Here is an 18,753-nt window from a genome sequence, read left to right as displayed (position 1 = left end):
CCTTCCTTGGCGCTAGGAATTCTTCTTGCTACTTCTCTTGTTTGCGTCGGTTTTTCCCTTGAAGAGGAAAGGGTGATGCAGCACAGGAGCACTAAGTATTTCCCTCAGTTTGAGAACCAAGGTATCGATCTAGAAGGAGGGTCTCGTCAAGTCCAGAGTACCTACACAAACACAAACAAGCTTGCACCCAACGATTCAAAGGGGTTGTCAATCCCTTCAAGATTGTTTGCAAAGTGAGATCTGAAGGCGGAAAGTGCAACGAAGTAAAAAGTGTAATGCTGAAAATATGGTGTGGAGTAGACCCGGGGGCCATAGTGTTCACTAGAGGCTTCTCTCAAAATAGCAAGTAATACGGTGGGTGAACAAATTACTGTCGAGCAATTGATAGAACCACGCAAAGTCATGATGATATCTAAGGCAATGATCATACATATAGGCATCACGTCTGAGACAAGTAGACCGATACTTTCTGCATCTACTACTATTACTCCACACATCGACCGCTATCCAGCATGCATCTAGTGTATTGAGTTCATGACGAACAGAGTAACGCCTTAAGCAAGATGACATGATGTAGAGGGATAATCTCAAACCAATGATGAAAACCCCATCTTTTTACCCTTGATGGCAACAACACGATGCATGCCTCGCTACCCCTTCTGTCACTAGGTGAGGTCGCCGCACGGTATGAACCCGAAACCAAGCACTTCTCCCATTGCAAGAATCATAGATCTAGTTGGCCAAACAAAACCCACAACTCGAAGAGAATTATAAGGATATGAAATCATGCATAAGAGAGATCAGAAGAAACTCAAATAAGATTCATAGAAAATCTGATCATAAATCCACAATTCATCGGATCTCGACAAACACACCGCAAAAGAAGATTACATCGGATAGATCTCCATGAAGATCATGGAGAACTTTGTGTTGAAGATCCAAGAGAGAGAAGAAGCCATCTAGTTACTGGCTATGGACCCGTAGGTCTATGGTGAACTACTCACGCATCATCGGAGAGGTCATGGTGTTGATGAAGAAGCCCTCTGTGTCCGAATCCCCCCTCTGGCAGGGCACCAGAACGTGCTCGAGATGGGATCTTGCAGAGACAGAAGCTTGTTGCGGCGGAAAAGTACTTTTGATGATCTCCTCATTTTTTGGGGATTTTTAGGGAATATATAGGCGCAACCGCTAGGGCAGAGGGCACCCAGGGGGCCCACAAGCCTGTGGGCCGCGACCTCCCCCCTTGGCCGCGGGGTGGGGGCTTGTGGGGCCCCTCAGGCCCCCCTGCCTTGGCTCTCAAGCTTCCGATCTTCTTCCGTTACAGAAAAAATCTTTTCGGGGATTTTCTTCCGTTTGGACTCCATTTCAAAATCTCCTCTGAAAGGGGTCAAAAACATGGAAAAACAGGAACTGGCACTTGGCACTGAGTTAATAAGTTAGTCCCAAAAAAATATATAAAATGCATGCATAACATCCAAAGTTTGACAAGATAATAGCATGAAACCATAAAAAATTATAGATACGTTGGAGACGTATGAGACTACCTCAAGAAATCATAAGGTATTGGCATCTACTGCAAAATTTTGTAGACTATCCATTATTACTACAAGGTCTACATCATGTCATTCTGACATATGATTATCTTCAAAGTGATTTTCTTAAATATAGCATAACATAAGGTAATAAAATTATGAACATCTACTAACAGAAGTCAGACAATGTTTTCTATTACTGCGAGATCTACACCATATTGGTGATTATCTTCAAAGTGTTATTCTATATCAATTGAGGTCTACACATACAAGGCATCAACCAAACAAGAATTTGCTCCTCCGAAGCATTTATTGTTGTTGCTCACTAAAATATTTTACTCTCATAGTAAATATTGTTCTTGCACACTTTGCTTGAATATGTAATAGCAAACTACGTAAATATTTGCATATATGTATGATTACCTTCTACTACATTCGTAAAATGCATGGCAATGGAGCCTACGTCACTTTTTATAATTATAGTGTCATCCATCCATCAAGATGGATGCCATAATTTATAGCGAGTGTCTCAAACACTATTGCAAGATCCACATCACATTGTGGTTGTTATTTTCATAGTGCCTAAGCAATGTTAAAATTGCAAAGTCTATGTTTTGGCTGTGACTCTAAAGTCACACTTTTCGAACGAATGAAGCCCAAAACATTAGCAACAATTTTATCGCATGCACTATATTGAAGGTTTACACCCCATGTTCACCAAGAATCACCCTTGGCGGATTGTGCTCAACAAAATCATTTCATCCATATATTTTATTTTACTCCTAGAAGTAAATTAAATAAATGCATTAGCATTTTTAAGTAATGCATGACTGACATTTCCAAATATAGTAAATGCATGATTTGGTGCGAGTATTTACTGTAAGATGATTCATGACATCAGTCATTATATCCACATGCGGCACTTGTGGCCACTATAACTCCACCTTCAAAATATATGCCATGGCTATTCTCTTAATAGTTAAGTATGTTTATATGTATTTCGTCTATCACCAACTTCACTTAGTTCTCAAACTAAGTACATAATGGACGAATATTTATTCATCTTGAATATTTCCCTTAAGAGAAACATGTTGCCATGAGCACATCGCGAATAATCACCCATTCGTTTCTCAAGACCTCAAGTCTATCGCAGCTCACATTTTTTTCACTCAATCAACTTTAAGTTGAGTTCTCATGATCAAATATTTTCATCCAAAGATCCAGTTGAAAAGCCCTCAATGCACTTTACATCTTCTTATGATAGTCCTACCATTTTCACGATGAAGAAATATGGAATTTCATAAAATCATCAGATTCACCCAAAGGATGCTATTCCATTATTGGAAATTCTTGCTAGTATTGTGAATAATAATCAAGTCATTGGTCCCGAAATATAACCATGATGTATTCAAAGTAAAGTGGAGGCTAAAATACAACCAAAGATGGAAAAAAATTTAATAGGGAATATATCATTTTCAAACGATCAACGAGAACTCTCAAATTTGTCAAATGTGTGGTTATTTAAACATCGTACCTATGATTACCAAACCCTCAAATAAATGGTCAAACCACACCACAAATTTATTAAAAAGGCAAAGAAGTCATTGGGATAAATTTGAAAAACTGCGAACTTATAACTGAAAACTATTCTGGTAAATGATGTTCTCGAATCTTCATCCGACGGAGAACCAAAAATATAGTGCAATAAAATAATGATCAATTCGTTTGCGCCGATGATATGTTTGCGTAATTCATTTTTCAGTAATATGGGTGACCTCATGTAATATCCTAATTATTCCCAAAATAACATTAGCATATACCTATGCTACTACATGTAGTGTGATGTCCAATATCCTACTACTTGGACATTATATTTATAAATTTTGAATGTATGAATCAATTCATACTAAATGTTGTTGTGTACAAAATGATTTTCTAAGTATTAATAAATTAAATATTAGGCTTAATAGCCTGAGCCATCCTGGTTTGGGGATGATTAGAAAATTATTGACAATTCTATTGGTCACAACTTAACAAGTTGCAAAATTTCCCAAATCATCAGATTTTATGTACACCACATGTTCCATACGAGAAATTAATTTAAGGAACTCTCACCTTATAATTCTAAATGAGCCAACTCATTCTTCCTTGAACACATTCAGAAGATATGTCGATTACTCAACCATTATGTGGTATTATATAGATACTTCATGGTACTCATGGAAACATTTATAAAATGATTTCCAGTGTGTCTCTTGTCACACAAATCATGAATGATATAACTAAATTAATTTCTCAAATTCTCAAAATTAAGAGCAAGTTATCCTAAACAAGGGATAAATCCATTCTAATGGACAACTTCGTTGAACTCATTTCACAAGCAATGCCTGATTATACATAATACTGTATGTAAATACCCAGAATGGTTTAGTTCAATATCTTATTAAAGATAGTGAAATTAATAATATGACCAAACTTATAGAATCGTAATTTACTAGCCTCATGCTAGATAAATACAACATTACACACCATAAGTATGATATAAATCATACCAACTGCATAACATACTACTTTCCCCTTGTAGTAATTACGTGGAAATCAACAAAGTATTTCCTATCTACGATAATTCGGTTACATACCGATTTCACCACTCCATCATACATTAATGGGCTCTCACAAAAAATAGAGATCTATGTGAGGAATAACAATTTATCCGTCAATCAAAATTATTCATAGCCCGTATGCTAATTGCATCAGCAATAAGGACATTTATGGCATTAGGGGGAGATAAGTACCACAAATAATGCCAAGAAATAAATTAAAAATGCTATTCACATTGAGTCCTTATATCCACGTACTCAAAGAATCTAAACTAAAAGTTTAGAATCACATATTTGCAACTCATTGCAAATATGCCACATACATTTACTGATGACAATGGTGTCGCTCAATTTTATATTCCTGCAGTAAAGTGTCAGAAAGAGTGGAGGTGCCTGATAAACCACTCTTCTCCCCAAATGAGAGCAACAGGGGGAGAAATCTGACCACACGAGATATAATCTCGCATATGCTTCTGCAGAAATAGAGGAAATCAAAACCTCAACTAGTAAATGTAATTCAACATCAAGTTGAAAGACACCTGACTAGAGGCTCATCATCCAAAGCCCGACATAAATGTGCACAAAGTTTTTGTGTCTGGACATCGAAACACCTTGACTCATTGTTGTAGGAAATCACAAGGAGTTAAAAAGGAATAAATACATTTCCACAAATTTCACCGATTCCATCAAAATCATATAAAATAAAGACTACATTTGTCGACATATATTTCTTCTCAAAATTGCTAAAACCTTTTGGGCCCTGAACCAAAATCCATGGTAGAGTGCCTCTTGCATTCATATTGATTCACATAAAACTAATCAAGTAATGAAGAATAGCCTCGCTCTACAAACAAGTGGTATTTACCACAGTAATACCTACTCCTCATAAGTATCTTCCATATGGAATACTAAAAACTTCTCATTCATATACAAAGTCAATGAGGTGGTGAGAAAGTGAGGCTTGTAGCAAAAGGGTTCATGCAGAGACCCGACATAAAATTATGATGTAACATACCCTCTTGGTATGAGTGGAATTAAGTTTCGATAAACAATATCATTGGTAGTACAAATAATATTATCCATGCGGTTAATGGATGCAGTGAATACATACTCATATGGGTTACTCGTTTCGGAAATTTATAACGAAGTACCTGAAGGGCTTACAATTTCGAATCCAAAATAAATCGCAACATATTTGTGTAAAATTTCAGAAGTCACTCTATGGCTTGAAGTAGTCGGAAATCATATGGTACTACCGACTAAATGAGTTCCTTCTTCAAAGGATTACTCAAAGGATGATAATTGTTTATGTATTAATAAAGGAATCCCAAAATTTTATTTCCTTACATCACCTCTGTGTATATCGATGATTTCTTCATCAATGTCTCTACAAGACCTAAACATACATAAAATCATCTCAAGACGGAAAATTTGGATTCAACCAAATTTAGCTTAAGTTTACAACTTGAGCATTCTCTGAAGAATACATATCAGGCTACATATATCCAAAACATATACGAGAAGTTCGATTTGGATATATCATATCAATAAATGACATGTATGGTCATACTGCCCCGATCGGGTACAAATATATTCTTGCCTAGGGGTGATAATGAAGTGAAATAAAGACGCGAAGTTCTATCTCACTAATATCAAAGCACTCATATGATTACAAACTATGTCAGGCCTGGCACCATATTTTCTATGTTGGTTTAGAGTGCAACCCCCAACAAAAGGTACATGCTTGATATATGGAATATCATCCTATATCTGAAGCTCACAATATGGCCATGATATGATATAATGATATTGGCTATTTATTTGATCCCAACGACGCCATATAAATGACTAAATTTGCTAGAATAGCCTTCATATGGAAGTCATCTAAATGGACTTTAATGGTTATTTCCATTTATCATTCTCACATAATTGTTTTTAGCTTTATCTAAAAGCATTGCAAAATATGCATGATTTGGCAGAATGATTAACCACACTCAAAATCATGTGGTTGATATTCATCAGAATCACATAACTTGATTTTATCAAGATTCTAGCACTTGTGTTACTTGATATGTATAGGTTATATGAAGAGCAGTATCATAAAGCACATTGCTCAGAAATTACTTATCCTCACGAATTATAGAAAAGTGAGGAAATAACTTGCAAAAAAATACTATGAAAATCCAACAGATTATTCACAACGTCATGATCATATCAATGGAATTGGTATGACACATCCTCCAAATTTGCAAAATTCAGGGGGGGTAATTTCCCAAAATATAACATGTTAACAATCATCAGATTGCATATATTGTACTATTTTTCCCTTGTTGAGTTTTTCCCTAAAGGTTTCTCATAAAGGTTTTTAACGAGACAATATAAATACAAGTGTCTTTATATGCCATATCATTTTCTCCTTATATTTTTCCCACTCGGTTTTAAAGGAGTTTTCAATGGCATGTAAGATTGCACTCTTTTCCCTTGTGAGTTTTTTCTCAAAATTTCTCATAATGGTTTTTAATGAGGCGATATCTTCTCAAATATCATATGTCATACTTTTTATTTTCCCTGTCCGGGTTTTTAACGAAAGTACTCAAGACATATTTATTGTTCTCTAAACTCAAAGATGAGTTTTCTCCTTCTTCAAAGGTTTTTCTCAAATGAGTTATCACAAGACAATAATCATTATATGTTGTATCATTTTCTCCTTATGTTCCCCACAGGGTTTAAAGGAGTTTTAGCAACATATCTATACTATTCTCCTCATATTTTTCCCACAGGGTTTTTGTAGGAGATTTTAAAGATTATACAAGGATTTCTCAAGATGGAGATGATGAACATTTTCAAGGGCGGCTATATATTAGGGCAAGTCTATCAAAATGATGTACATTAACCTAGTCAAGCATAGATTAGGGGGAGTGTTAAGGATTAATTAAAATCCTAATAATCCATGCTTTATGTCGGTTGTGTAGTTAGCAACCGTCAAGTTACCGTCTATGCAGTTACCGCCTTGTACTAGGTATATAAATACCCCAACATTCATCAATGAGAAAACTGTTCATTCCAGTCACTCGTTTCCTCACTCTCATTTACTCTTAACAATTATGACCAATATAGATGGTCATAGCTATGACTAGGTGCCACATCATCAGTTCTGCCTACTTGTCATGTCCATGTGTTATTTTTTTGCCTGGTTTGTGAAGCAACCTACTATTTGTCCTTCCAAAAATTCTTGAACAATTCTCATAAATACTTTGGATCATATATTCCTCGAATATGTGAAAACCCTTCCTTCCATAGTTTGAAAATAATTCAGCAATATTCATTTTCCTATTCTGTTCGGAATGGCACTTTGTGAAGGAAGTGTTATTTCTATTTCTTTGATTACCCTCAAATTTTTTGGGCACTCTTTCCTATCCAAATCATTGCCTCATGAAAACTTCCGTAACCATTTGCCTTGTAAATCTTTCTCAGGAAATTTTCAAAGTTTGTGTTCAGCTAACACCTTTGTGAAGGAAGTACTAGATAAGAATATCCTGATGAGTTGAACTTTTTCGACATCTTCTATGTGCCCAAAACATAGCTCTCCACAAAATTTTAGCCCCATCTAACAATCCATGTGAGCTCATCATCCAATCTTTGTTTCTGGTAATATTTTCAGTTTGTGAAGCAACTACATTTTATATTGCTTTATAGTTGATGAAAATGTACCACGACATGAAGTTGGCCATATAACCTGGCTCCACCAAATTTTAGCTCATTTAATTCAGCCAGTTTCCCTCAATTATTTTCCCAATATTCTGTTTAGTAGAGAGCATTGTGAAGGAAGTATAATTTTTGTTTATCCAAATTTTATGAAATTTTTATAGTGCCTTAATGTGCCCAAACTATCATCCTCCTCCAAATTTCAGCTTAATCCAATCATCTATGTGAGCCGAGTTACAGTTACCATTTTCTGTCCACATTGATACATTGTGAAGGAAGTGTCACTTTGGCATGTCCAAATGGTATAATTATTTTACAGTGCCTTCATATGCCAAAATTAACATAATACACCAAATTTCAGCTCAATCCATTCAATCATTTGATCCCAGGTTCAACATCCATATTTCTGCACAGTGTGTTACTTTGCAAAGCAAGTGCCACCTAGGTTCATCCATTTGAGCTAAATATTTGCCAAGAGAGTCTCCTTAGTAAATGGTCATCCTTAGCCAAAATTTAGGTCCATTGTCTATGTGCATTATCCGCACTACTAATCAAGCACTTGGCTGCTAATTCATGTTTGAGGATAGTTCAGTCGCCTCGTGAGATTCTTCTATTGGATTCTTATTCCTAACACCTACCGAGGGATTTTCCAACCCACCAGACATGCCTATTCCACCCAGAACGCGTGGCAACACAACGGTCACGCGGTGATCATGTGGTTGGCATGCAAGTTCACGCGCTCTGGAGTTGGTGTCCTCGACCACCATCCAAACCTCGACGTCAAGCCACCGCACCATGTATTTCTGATTAAATAGATACTTATGTACCTATAAATGATTTTTGAGAAAAATAAAGAGCAAACTATAATGCAGTTGCACTTCAAATTTAACCCGCTTGCAACTGAATCAACATAAATTTTTCTTTTTCATGAGAGGTGGATAAAATATTTTAACACCTAACCATTTTGTCCATTTTACATTAAATATGTCCTAGTATTTTAGAACAATGATTTGGTCCAATTTTGAAACAAATATATGGTAGGTCCTTCACAAAAAAAATTATTTGGGCACTTGAAAAATGGAAAATGATTTTTACATACAAGGAAAATGAAAACTTCCTTAATCAACATTGTTTGCCATTCCATTACACACCCTTGTGCATAATATTATATCATTTCAACAAAATATGTCATGAATGTGGCGATAAGATTGATCGTTTGGCTTGAAAGCCATGAATCTTCACACATGATAGCCCATTTCTAAGAACACTTTTTTAAAATACTTATCTTATTACAAGTTTATTATTTTTCCTGGTAACTTTGTCACATATAATGACACAATGCAAAGGTTTTCCATTTTCTTGATTTTTTTTGAATTTTTCATGGCCAATTCAAAATGCGGTCAAAACATTGGGTATGACCGTTCCTACCTAGTGGTTGAATCTTGGAAAACTTTTGGTGCTTCTCTGATTAATTAGATACTTATGTACCAATAAATGATTTTTGAGAAAAATAAAGAGCAAACTATAATGCAGCTGCAGTTCAAATTTAATCCGCTTGCAGCTGAATCGACATAAATTTGTCTTTTTCACGAGAGGTGGATAAAATCTTTTAACACCTAACCATTTTGTCCATTTTACATTAAATATGTACTAGTATTTTAGAAAAATGATTTGGTCCAATTTTGAAACATATATATGGTAGGTCATTCACAAAAAATTTCATTTTGGGCACTTGAAAAATGGAAAATGATTTTTACATACAAGCAAAATGAAAACTTCCTTAATCAACATTGTTGTCATTTCAATACGCACCCTCGTGCATAATATTATATCATTTCAACCAACTATGTCATGAATGTGGCCATAAGATTAATCATTTGGCTTGAAAGTCATGAATCTACACACATGATAGCCCATTTCTAAGAACATTTTTTTTAAATAATTGTCATATTACAAGTTTATTATTTTTCCTGGTAACTTTGTCGCATATAATGACACAATGCAAAGGTTTTCCATTTTTTTGATTTTATTTTGAATTTTTCATGGCCATTTCAAAATGCGGTCAAAACAGCGGGTATGACCGTTCCTACCTATTGGTTGAATCTTCGAATTTTTTTGGTGTTTCTCTGATTAAATAGATACCTATCTACCTAGAAATTATTTTTGACCCGATTCTAGCTCAATCGTCAGAAATTTGTCTTTTTCATGACAAGCGGATAAAAGTTTTTAACACCCAACTATTTAGTCAATTTTACATTAAATAGGTCCTAGTATTTTATAAAAATGATTTCGTCCAATTTTGAAACAAATTATGGTTGGTCCTTCACAAAAAAACTCATTTTGGACACTTGAAAAATGGATAATGGATTTTTTGTCCAAAAAAATGAAAATTTTCTTAGGCAACATTGTTTGTCATTCCAATATGCACACTTGTGAAAAAAAAATGAAATCATTTGAACAAACTATATGAGAATGAGAGGGTAAAATATAAGAGAAACAAAAGGAAAACAACAAAATTACATAAATTTTATTCTAATTGGTGGAAACATTCGTGACATGGATCGATGACATGTCAACCATCCGTCCATCCATGCACCCATCCATCTGTTCATCCATCCGTCCATCCAACCCACCGCAACAAACCCCACCAAACACAACCCCTCGTGCCCATCTCTCTCTCCACTCTCTCTACAACCCTAACTCTCCCCTCGATCCCCATCTCCCTCCGAGATCTCGTTCTTCCACAGCCCCCACCCCACCATCAACGACCACGGCATGGCACTCCACGCCTCCCCTCCCTCTCCCGGTGCCGCGCCCTCGAGGGTGATATCGTCCGTAAGTGCCTCGCCCGCACCGACCAGCAGGTACTGCTCCCCCTCCCATCCGCGCCATCCTCCCGCCAGCTGAATCCAACGCCTACCTATAGTCCTCACAGCCCTTCTTCTCTTCCTGGATCCAGGAACCCTGGCTTCATCTTGAGCACCGACTGGTGACGATGCCGCCGTCCTCCTACGCGGGAGGGGGAGGGGAGGGGAGACGGGGGCGTGGACGTGGTGGCGCGGGAGGCGGCGGCGCACGCGCTGGGGGCAGTGGTGCAGCTGCACTTCGACAAGACGGTGGAGAAGAAGCGGAGCGCCGACGCGCAGAAGCAGGAGATCTGGCGCCTCTTGCTCGCCTTCTTCCTCTTCCTGGTGCTCGTCCTCGTCGCCGCCTGGGCCGCCGCCTCCGCGTTCGAAGCCTTCCACGTCCCCTCCTTTGAAGCGCAAGCCCACGTACATATGTCGTCCGCCCCCCTCCTCTCTCTTGGCCTTTTCTCTAAAGCGCTCGTCTGCGGTTGATCCCTCTGAACCGCGAGCGCTCGCTTGGATTTCCGTCACGCTACTCGTAGAGGTGGTGTCGCCAGTAGTAACGCCGAGATTTCGCAATCCTGTGAGGAGTCCAGTAGTAGGGTTCGGGGCTCGACGTCGTCGGTGGGGGTGAGCTTTTGGGGATCTGACCGGTTCTATGTCCGTGGATTCGCCGATGTGACGAGATGGAGTAAATTGCCAAAAACTACCACATTTTGCGCAACCATGTTCCGGAGCTACCACTTTACGATTTTGTGCGGAAAACTACCAAAATTTTCCTAATCCGTTGCTAAAAACTACCAAGTGTGAAAACTGCTCCATTAACCTCTTCTAAACACCTTTCTGACATGTTGGGCCCACAAGTCAGGTTGAACATTAACTTTAACCGTTATTACAGATAGGACCCACACGTCAGACCTTTCTTCCACCTCTCTTCACCCTCATGTGCATTACATCGAATAGGTTATGTGCGTCTCGTCACAGAGCACGGAGAGCTCGAAGGCCGCCTTGCCGTCGCGCCGCCGGGCTCGGCCGTGCTGGTGAGCTACGACCCGGCGCCTCAGGCGTCCGTCCTCCCCCGGTTTGCAGCTTCATGATCTCCAGGCCGTGCGACTCCGTCGAGCTCAGGCGTCCTCATGGACATCGGGTTCTTGCCCAGGACGTAGTCCACCTGGACCTGTTGTTGTGGCCGTTCTTTTGGATGCATGCGTACATGAAGAACTCGGCCTTGGACCGGAACTGCTTGAGCGTGTCGGCGTAGTCGCCGTCGCCGCCGCCGGCGAGGAGAACCTTGGAGAGCAGCACCTGGACACCGGCGTACTTGTTGTCCCAGGCACGGCGCGGGCGGGCGGTGCCACGGCCTCGTGCGGGGCGCGGCACGGGCGACGGCCACAGGGCGAGCGGGCGCTGCGCACGGCCGATACGGTGCGCGGCCAGCCACGGGCGAGGGCGCCGAAGAGATGTTGCGTTGCTGCCTGTGCAGCGCGGCCGGCGAGAGGCAGCACCAGAAGCCCCGGAGGTCAATTCTGCATCTGGCTTCCCCGGAGCGCGGCCAGGCCGGCAAGATCTGGAGAACCGCTCCTCCTCCACAGGAACGAGCGATGCAAGTCCAAGAACGAGAGGGCAACCGGCTGGAGCGGAACTTCCTGCACCGGCGGCTCTGGTCTGGCCTCAGGACCTCGCGCAGAAGGTGAGGACCACCGCCAGCATCAGGACCTAGATTACGGGGGCACCTGACATGTGGGCCCGCCTTGCCAGGAAAACGGTTAAACGAGCTAAAACAGGCAGTTAAAACTTTTGGTAGTTTTTTTTACCACGGATTAGAAAAAAATTGATAGTTTTTGGGACAAAATCGTATTGTGGTAGCTCCTGGACACGGTTGCGCCAAATGTGATAGTTTTTGACAATTTACTCAACGAGATGCATCTTGGCAGGGTAGGTTCATTGTACTAGGATATAGGTCAAGTATCTGTACCCTGATTCGTTTATCTCATATTCTATGAGTACAAGTGTTTAGGCTTTTACGAGTTGTGTAAAAGTTGGGTTCAGATTCCATGGCTTGTGCCTTGTGGTCACTGAAAAGTTTGCTGCTTTATCAAACATATTTTATTGTTGTTGTGAAACGCACGCCTGCAACCCCTCTGCTGGTTCCTGTTTTACATACATTTAGTAAAGCCTGATTATCGGCTCTCTTGTGCTCCCGTAGCTAACAAAGATAAATCGATTCCACAAACAGATCAATGGAAACGACAAGGTTTGTGCTTTTACCTCGCCCTTTTGTCTCCCAGGTTCCATATACTCCCCCTGTTCCAAGACAAGTGTCGTCGACGGCAATGACACTTGTTTTGAAACGGAGGGAGTAGTTCTTTCATCATCTAGAAATAAGGCCATCATTAAAATACAACATATAATGTTTTCCCTTGGGCAATTATTCAGTAAGTCGGCAAGTCGCTAAATAAAACCAGTTTCTTGTCGAAAAAATCTTGAAAAGAGTCTTCAATATCAAATTAGGCTTTGGGGCACGCCTTCTGTTCGATAGTATATAGCTTACCTTATGACAGAATGCGAAACAGCTTTGCTAATGTGGTACAACCTAGCCATCAGCATGTATCTCCATGTTTACAAAGATTTAGTAATGTTATCTAGTATTTTTTAGGATTTCTCTTGATAAGTAGGATGGTTGGCTTTATATGATTAACCCTTGTTGGTATGTTTGTCTTTTCCATCTCATAATCATGTCTATGAAGTGGTGTGCTTAGAAACCAAGGAACACTTCTATTCCTTGTCGGTGTTCTTTTTATTGTGGTATAAGATGAACCAGCTCATTATTTGTTTGGTGATTGGTTTGAACACATGTTCTTTTTCTGCAGAAATATGTTGTGGTTCCTTGCAAAATAAATAAGTAACCATCATAGATAATCATGTAAAAGTTAAATTCTTGGAATTATTGTTTTCCTGCTGTATAATTACCTTTTATTATTTTACTACTAATATAATACAACTAATATGTAGAACATTCATGTGTAGAACATATTGCACCAGAACTGCATTAGTTGTATAATATGTAGAACATTTATGTACTTAGTAGATTAGTTGATGATGACTACGTGCCAATTAATTCAGGGTTAGGATTTCAGACCAACGACTTCTGCAGCACGAATAACGTGCTGATTAAATTTCTACAGCAACCACGTACCTAACCGTACAGTTTTCCAACTGATCAAAAGATGTGTTTGTACCTACGGTCAACTCTATGGCATGAACCGGCTTGGCCTCGTGTTTCATTGGTGATTGACCAGCACTATAGATTATGTTTCAGGGTACTATCGGTTTCTTGACCAAATCATGTGGCTCGCTCAATCACCTGACCGGCGGTAGTTGACTTAAAAGAGGAATCTGTAGTTGGTTGTGGATTAAATTTTGACATGCATCTGTCCTGTGAACATTACATCCAGTACTGATTGCATCTATTCCAATTGACACTTGTAACCCCGCATTCAGTTATCCACTGGCCACTGTGTGCATAACTTTTCTGAAACATCTGTTCGTTGCAAATAATTACTCTGAGTGAAACTTGCTCTTGTGTCTAGCACATATGCATGATCATTCGGTTTGTCTAGACAGGCTTTTTTAAACTTTGTAGTAAGATATGCTTAAATACGTTATCATATGTAAAATTTATAAGAGAAGTTCAGAATTTGTTAAGAAAGTTCCTTGCATAAAGCTATGCATCATACTTACAAGTAAAAACTCATGCATAATCTAGCTTAAAGAATAAATACCTGATGTGCATCTAATACTTGTTAACATAGCTTATAGTTTATGCATGGTCATTGGTCAGTACATACTTTTTATCCTCTTCTTTGTACTCCAGTTTTTCCATTTGACATCACTTATCTTGTTTTTCTTCTGTTTTGGGGATGGCTATTTCTCATTGTAGATGGAGGTGTTGCCGCTATTTCTTATGTTTCACGTCAAGGTCGTTATGTTAGCCTAGTCACGCACGTCATTATTGGTGTTGCTGATGTTGCTGTGGTTGTCGGAGGTGTTGCTGCTGCACCTCACGGAGCTGGTGTTGTTGCCGCTTTATATGTTATTGAACTTGTAATGCTAAATTTGTTGAGAATTTTTACGTACTGGTGTTGTCTAGTTGAGATGTATGATTGTAATATACTTTGTGTAGCTGTTGTATGAATTATTATGCCTTATTGGCTCTATTTTGCATCGAATTATCTAATTGCATGAATATAGATTTGACGTCTCGTACCCAATCATCAATCTTGTAATTGATTCCCATTTGGCTAGTAGGTCCTACTTTAAAATGGAAAAAAGACAAAAGAAAACTAACAAGTGGGCTGATAAAAGGCTAAGGCCCAAAAAAATATGGACTGTAAAAAGCCGTGGTCCAAAAAATAAAAGGCTGAAAAAACAAGAAATAGGCTGAATTAATGGGCTTGGCCCATATAGACACCGAACTGAACAGGGCTGATTCTAATCAACGACCTTTTCATTTGGTCGCAATTTTGCCACGTCAGCTTGCCACGTTGGATCCGATGTGGCTAGCTTGGGTAGACAACCAACGACCAAAATAATTTCAATGCTTTTGTTTGGTCATAAATGTCTTCGACCATTCCAGAAAAAAGGACGTTATAGTTCATTAAAGACCCTCAGCTTTTGACCATTTGTTTTTGGTCATAAAAAGGTCGCAAATGGAAATCAATGACCATTCGATGACCAATATTGAAGGTCGTAAGTTAGCATATTTCTAGTAGTGGGTGGCCCCGACGGTCTAAGGTGTTGATTGGCACCGGGAGGGGGTAGGCCACGATGAATACCCGCTTCTTCGTGTTACGACAGGTCATCATGAGATGCCAGGCCAAGTCTATGCCAGTTCTCTCACGGGACCGCACACCGTCGGCTCGATCTCGAGGACGAACGCAACTGGTCCTCGATGTTCCCTCCCGTGTGCGTATTTTGTGAGGCATCTACGATGTCAAGGATGTGCGTTGGGTACTCAAACGCCACACCAGCTTTTCATGCATATGCACGGGACACACGCATGTAGGGGTGGTCCCCTCCCCCCTCGTCGGGCAGTTTCGAGACCAAGAAATTTATTGCTCTGCTTGGGTTTCATCCCCGAGGGTGGATTCGGTAAATATAAAAACCTAAATCTAGAGTTCACATTTTGCCGAGGGTGGCTCTCGGTAAAGATAAAACCCTAGATCTAGGGTTCACCTTGTGTACTGATGGTTGCTCTCGGTAAAGAGAAAACCCTGGATCATCTACCGAGACCAGCTCTGGGCAAGGACATAGTCATATTATGCATTTTAAATATTTAGCAAATAATTTAGAAGTTTTACAGATAAATGTGACCATTGGGACCACATTTTTATTTTAGATATGAAAATGTGTCTGTGACGTGTTTTTACCGAGGGCGACGTCGCTGCTCTCGGTATAATTAAACCAAGTAACACCGCCGTCAGTTCCCAACGACCATGCCACATGGCTTCTCTTTGCCGAGAGTGGCTCTCGGCATCCGCCCGGTTTGCCGTTTGATGCGTGTTCGCTGTGAGCGACTGTCGGCAAAAGGGACGTAATTGTCGTGAACTCCTGTTTACCGAAGATGACTCTAGACATATATTTGTTTGTCGAGTGCCTATGATTTGACTCTCGGCGAAGAGCCTGACAGCCGACGTATAAGAAAATTTCAGTAATGCCTATTGAGATTGCATCCTTCTCTCCTAGTTCTAGAGGGGTCAGTATAAATATCGGGGCACGCAGAGTGCAGACTGCATCGTATTCGACTAGTTAGCTAGCAGGACCAGTGGTTGTAGTTTACACACAGTGTGCCCGTAGCCAAGCATACAACCATGGACTGTGGCAAGCTCGTGGCCTTTCTGCTCCTCTGCTCTGCCGTCCTCCGCGGCACCACAGCAGCCTACAACACCTGCGGCGCGGCTTCCTCGATCATTCACCTCCACTTCTACATGGACGATTTCTACACCGGCCCGAACCCCACCGCCTTGCGCGTCGTGTCCGGCCGCTCCCTCTCGCCCGACAACGGCACGGCGCCGTCGCCGCGGCAGTTCGGCGACATCGTGGCGCTGAACGATCCGCTGACGGAGGGCCCCGACAGGGGCAGCGCGCGGGTGGGCACGGCGCAGGGGTTCGCCGTGCGGGTGTCGGAGGGCGGCGTCGTGTCGGACCTAAACCTGCACCTCTTCCTGGAGGCCGGCGAGTACAGCGGCAGCTCCGTCGTGGTGAATGGCCGCGTCGACCTGGACTTGGCGACGCGCGAGTCAGTGGTCGTCGGGGGCACCGGCCAGTTCCGTTTCGCGCGGGGTTACATGCTCTCCCGGGATTACGAATACGACCTCGCCAATGGCGGCGTGGTCGAGCTCGATGTCTACGTTCAAGTGCAAGACTAGACGCGCGTGGACCCACGTGCTCGCTCGCATTTGTGCATCCGTGCATGTTCGCGGTTCAATAATCTGCACGTGGCGCGCGATCCATTTCATGTATATTGTCTCTCTACTTTTATATAGACACCAAATAAGTGGTATCGACGTGTTTACACGAATTCACAGCGTACACATGTACAGTGTATATGTAAGTTATAGAAACTTTACGGGGCCGCCTATTGATTAAAAAAATATATTTTTTAGTTGATTTTCTCAGAGCCGTCTGATTGAAACTCAAGGGGCCCGATTTAGGTCATGCTCATCTCTTCAGCCTCCCACCGTCTTCATCTTTGTCAAGCCCGACATGATCAGCTCAAAAAAATAAAAAATCCGACATGATTTCCTTCAACCCTACAGCCCGTCGCTCTTTCCTCTTTGCTTTGCCTCCGGCGAGGTCTTATCCAAACCCTCATCGACGACGTTGCAGCTTGTCCCTTCCTCGAGATCGAGCTTTGTTGAATCCAAGGGTAGTCAGAGCTAAAAGTCACCCTCCCCAGGCCCACATATACACTCAACTTGGTGTGCCTCCATCGGTGACGTCATGTCATTGTCATCTCTGACATGATCCTGGCTTAGAGTTGTCGGGGCACGTCTCGGCCTCATTGGGGATGTCATGGCTGACCATGCCGGCCGGTGTCGACCTCATTGGGGACGCCGCGGCCTACCGTGTCGGTCCCATCTTGATTTGGATTTATGTTGATGCTCTCCAGGCACAATCAATGATTCTAAACCTATTTTTAAGGAATTAATAAGGGAAACGTTTTACGCCCGCACGCCGGCCGAAACTTCGACCGGTCGCTCGCGAGACATGCGATGGAGCCCCATCGTACGTTCTGCACATCACACTGGTCCACCTTATCTTCTCCCTCTTTCTTCTTTCCCCTGATCCCCTCCTTTCTCTTTCATCCTAGCGCGCTGGTGGCCACGCTCCTCGTCTTCCCTCTACGGATCCTCCTCCGGTTAGCCCTAATACTGCGCAGGTCTCTACCTCCAACCTCAGCACCCTCGCCCACTTCTTTCGTTGGCCCCGCTGCAAGCTCCCTTTGCCCTGGTGAGTCGGGGTTGGAAGCAGTTGCACACATGTTGGAACCACCCATTGGAGATACTACAAGCATGGCGGAACGGCCTCCTCCCTCACCGCTGCAACCATGTCCTCTCAAAACGAACATGGAAGCATTTTTTTGCTCCTCCTTTGATGTTGCAACCGACGACCCAAAAAGTTACAACCGTTTGATTAGAAAGCTTCATCCCGCGGCCTATAAAGTTTCAACCGGACACTGTGTAGGGAAAAAAGCTACATCCATTCATACGAAAGCTTCAACTGTAGTTTGGAAAAGCTTCAACCCGCCAAATATAGATGTTCCATTCGACCACTACGAAATAAAAAGGCTACAACCAACTACAAAAACTTTGCTGGAAACGGCAGAGTATTTTGCTACAACCATCGTTATTTTTTGGTACTACCGTCTTTGTGTTTGCTACATCCATCCACGATGCCATGATGTTCTATGGCTTAGATGCGACCGGCGATGGCAAGGACGGACATTTTTGTTGCAACTGGCTCATTTTTTGCTACTATTGTCTGTTGTTTTCCTGCGTCCACTCATGA

General features: G+C 41.3%; 1 protein-coding gene across 1 annotated transcript; it reads left to right on the top strand.

The window, feature by feature from the left end:
• Nucleotides 1-16,491: 16,491 nt before the first annotated feature.
• LOC123451199 (dirigent protein 1-like) lies at nucleotides 16,492-17,307 on the top strand. Its single transcript, XM_045128206.1, has one exon. The coding sequence runs from the start codon at nucleotides 16,554-16,556 to the stop codon at nucleotides 17,109-17,111; it is 558 nt and encodes a 185-aa protein (XP_044984141.1). The 5' UTR covers nucleotides 16,492-16,553; the 3' UTR covers nucleotides 17,112-17,307.
• The last annotated feature ends 1,446 nt before the right edge of the window (nucleotides 17,308-18,753 follow it).

This window comes from Hordeum vulgare, chromosome 4H (genome assembly GCF_904849725.1).
Source record: "Hordeum vulgare subsp. vulgare chromosome 4H, MorexV3_pseudomolecules_assembly, whole genome shotgun sequence".
Lineage (NCBI taxonomy): Eukaryota > Viridiplantae > Streptophyta > Magnoliopsida > Poales > Poaceae > Hordeum > Hordeum vulgare.
The sequence above is the reverse complement of the archived record's forward strand: the minus strand, read 5'-3'. Positions and strand labels throughout refer to the sequence as shown.

Excerpts from the sequence above, each read along its gene's own strand:
- LOC123451199 (XM_045128206.1), top strand. The coding sequence starts at position 16,554 with ATGGACTGTGGCAAGCTCGTGGCCTTTCTGCTCCTCTGCTCTGCCGTC.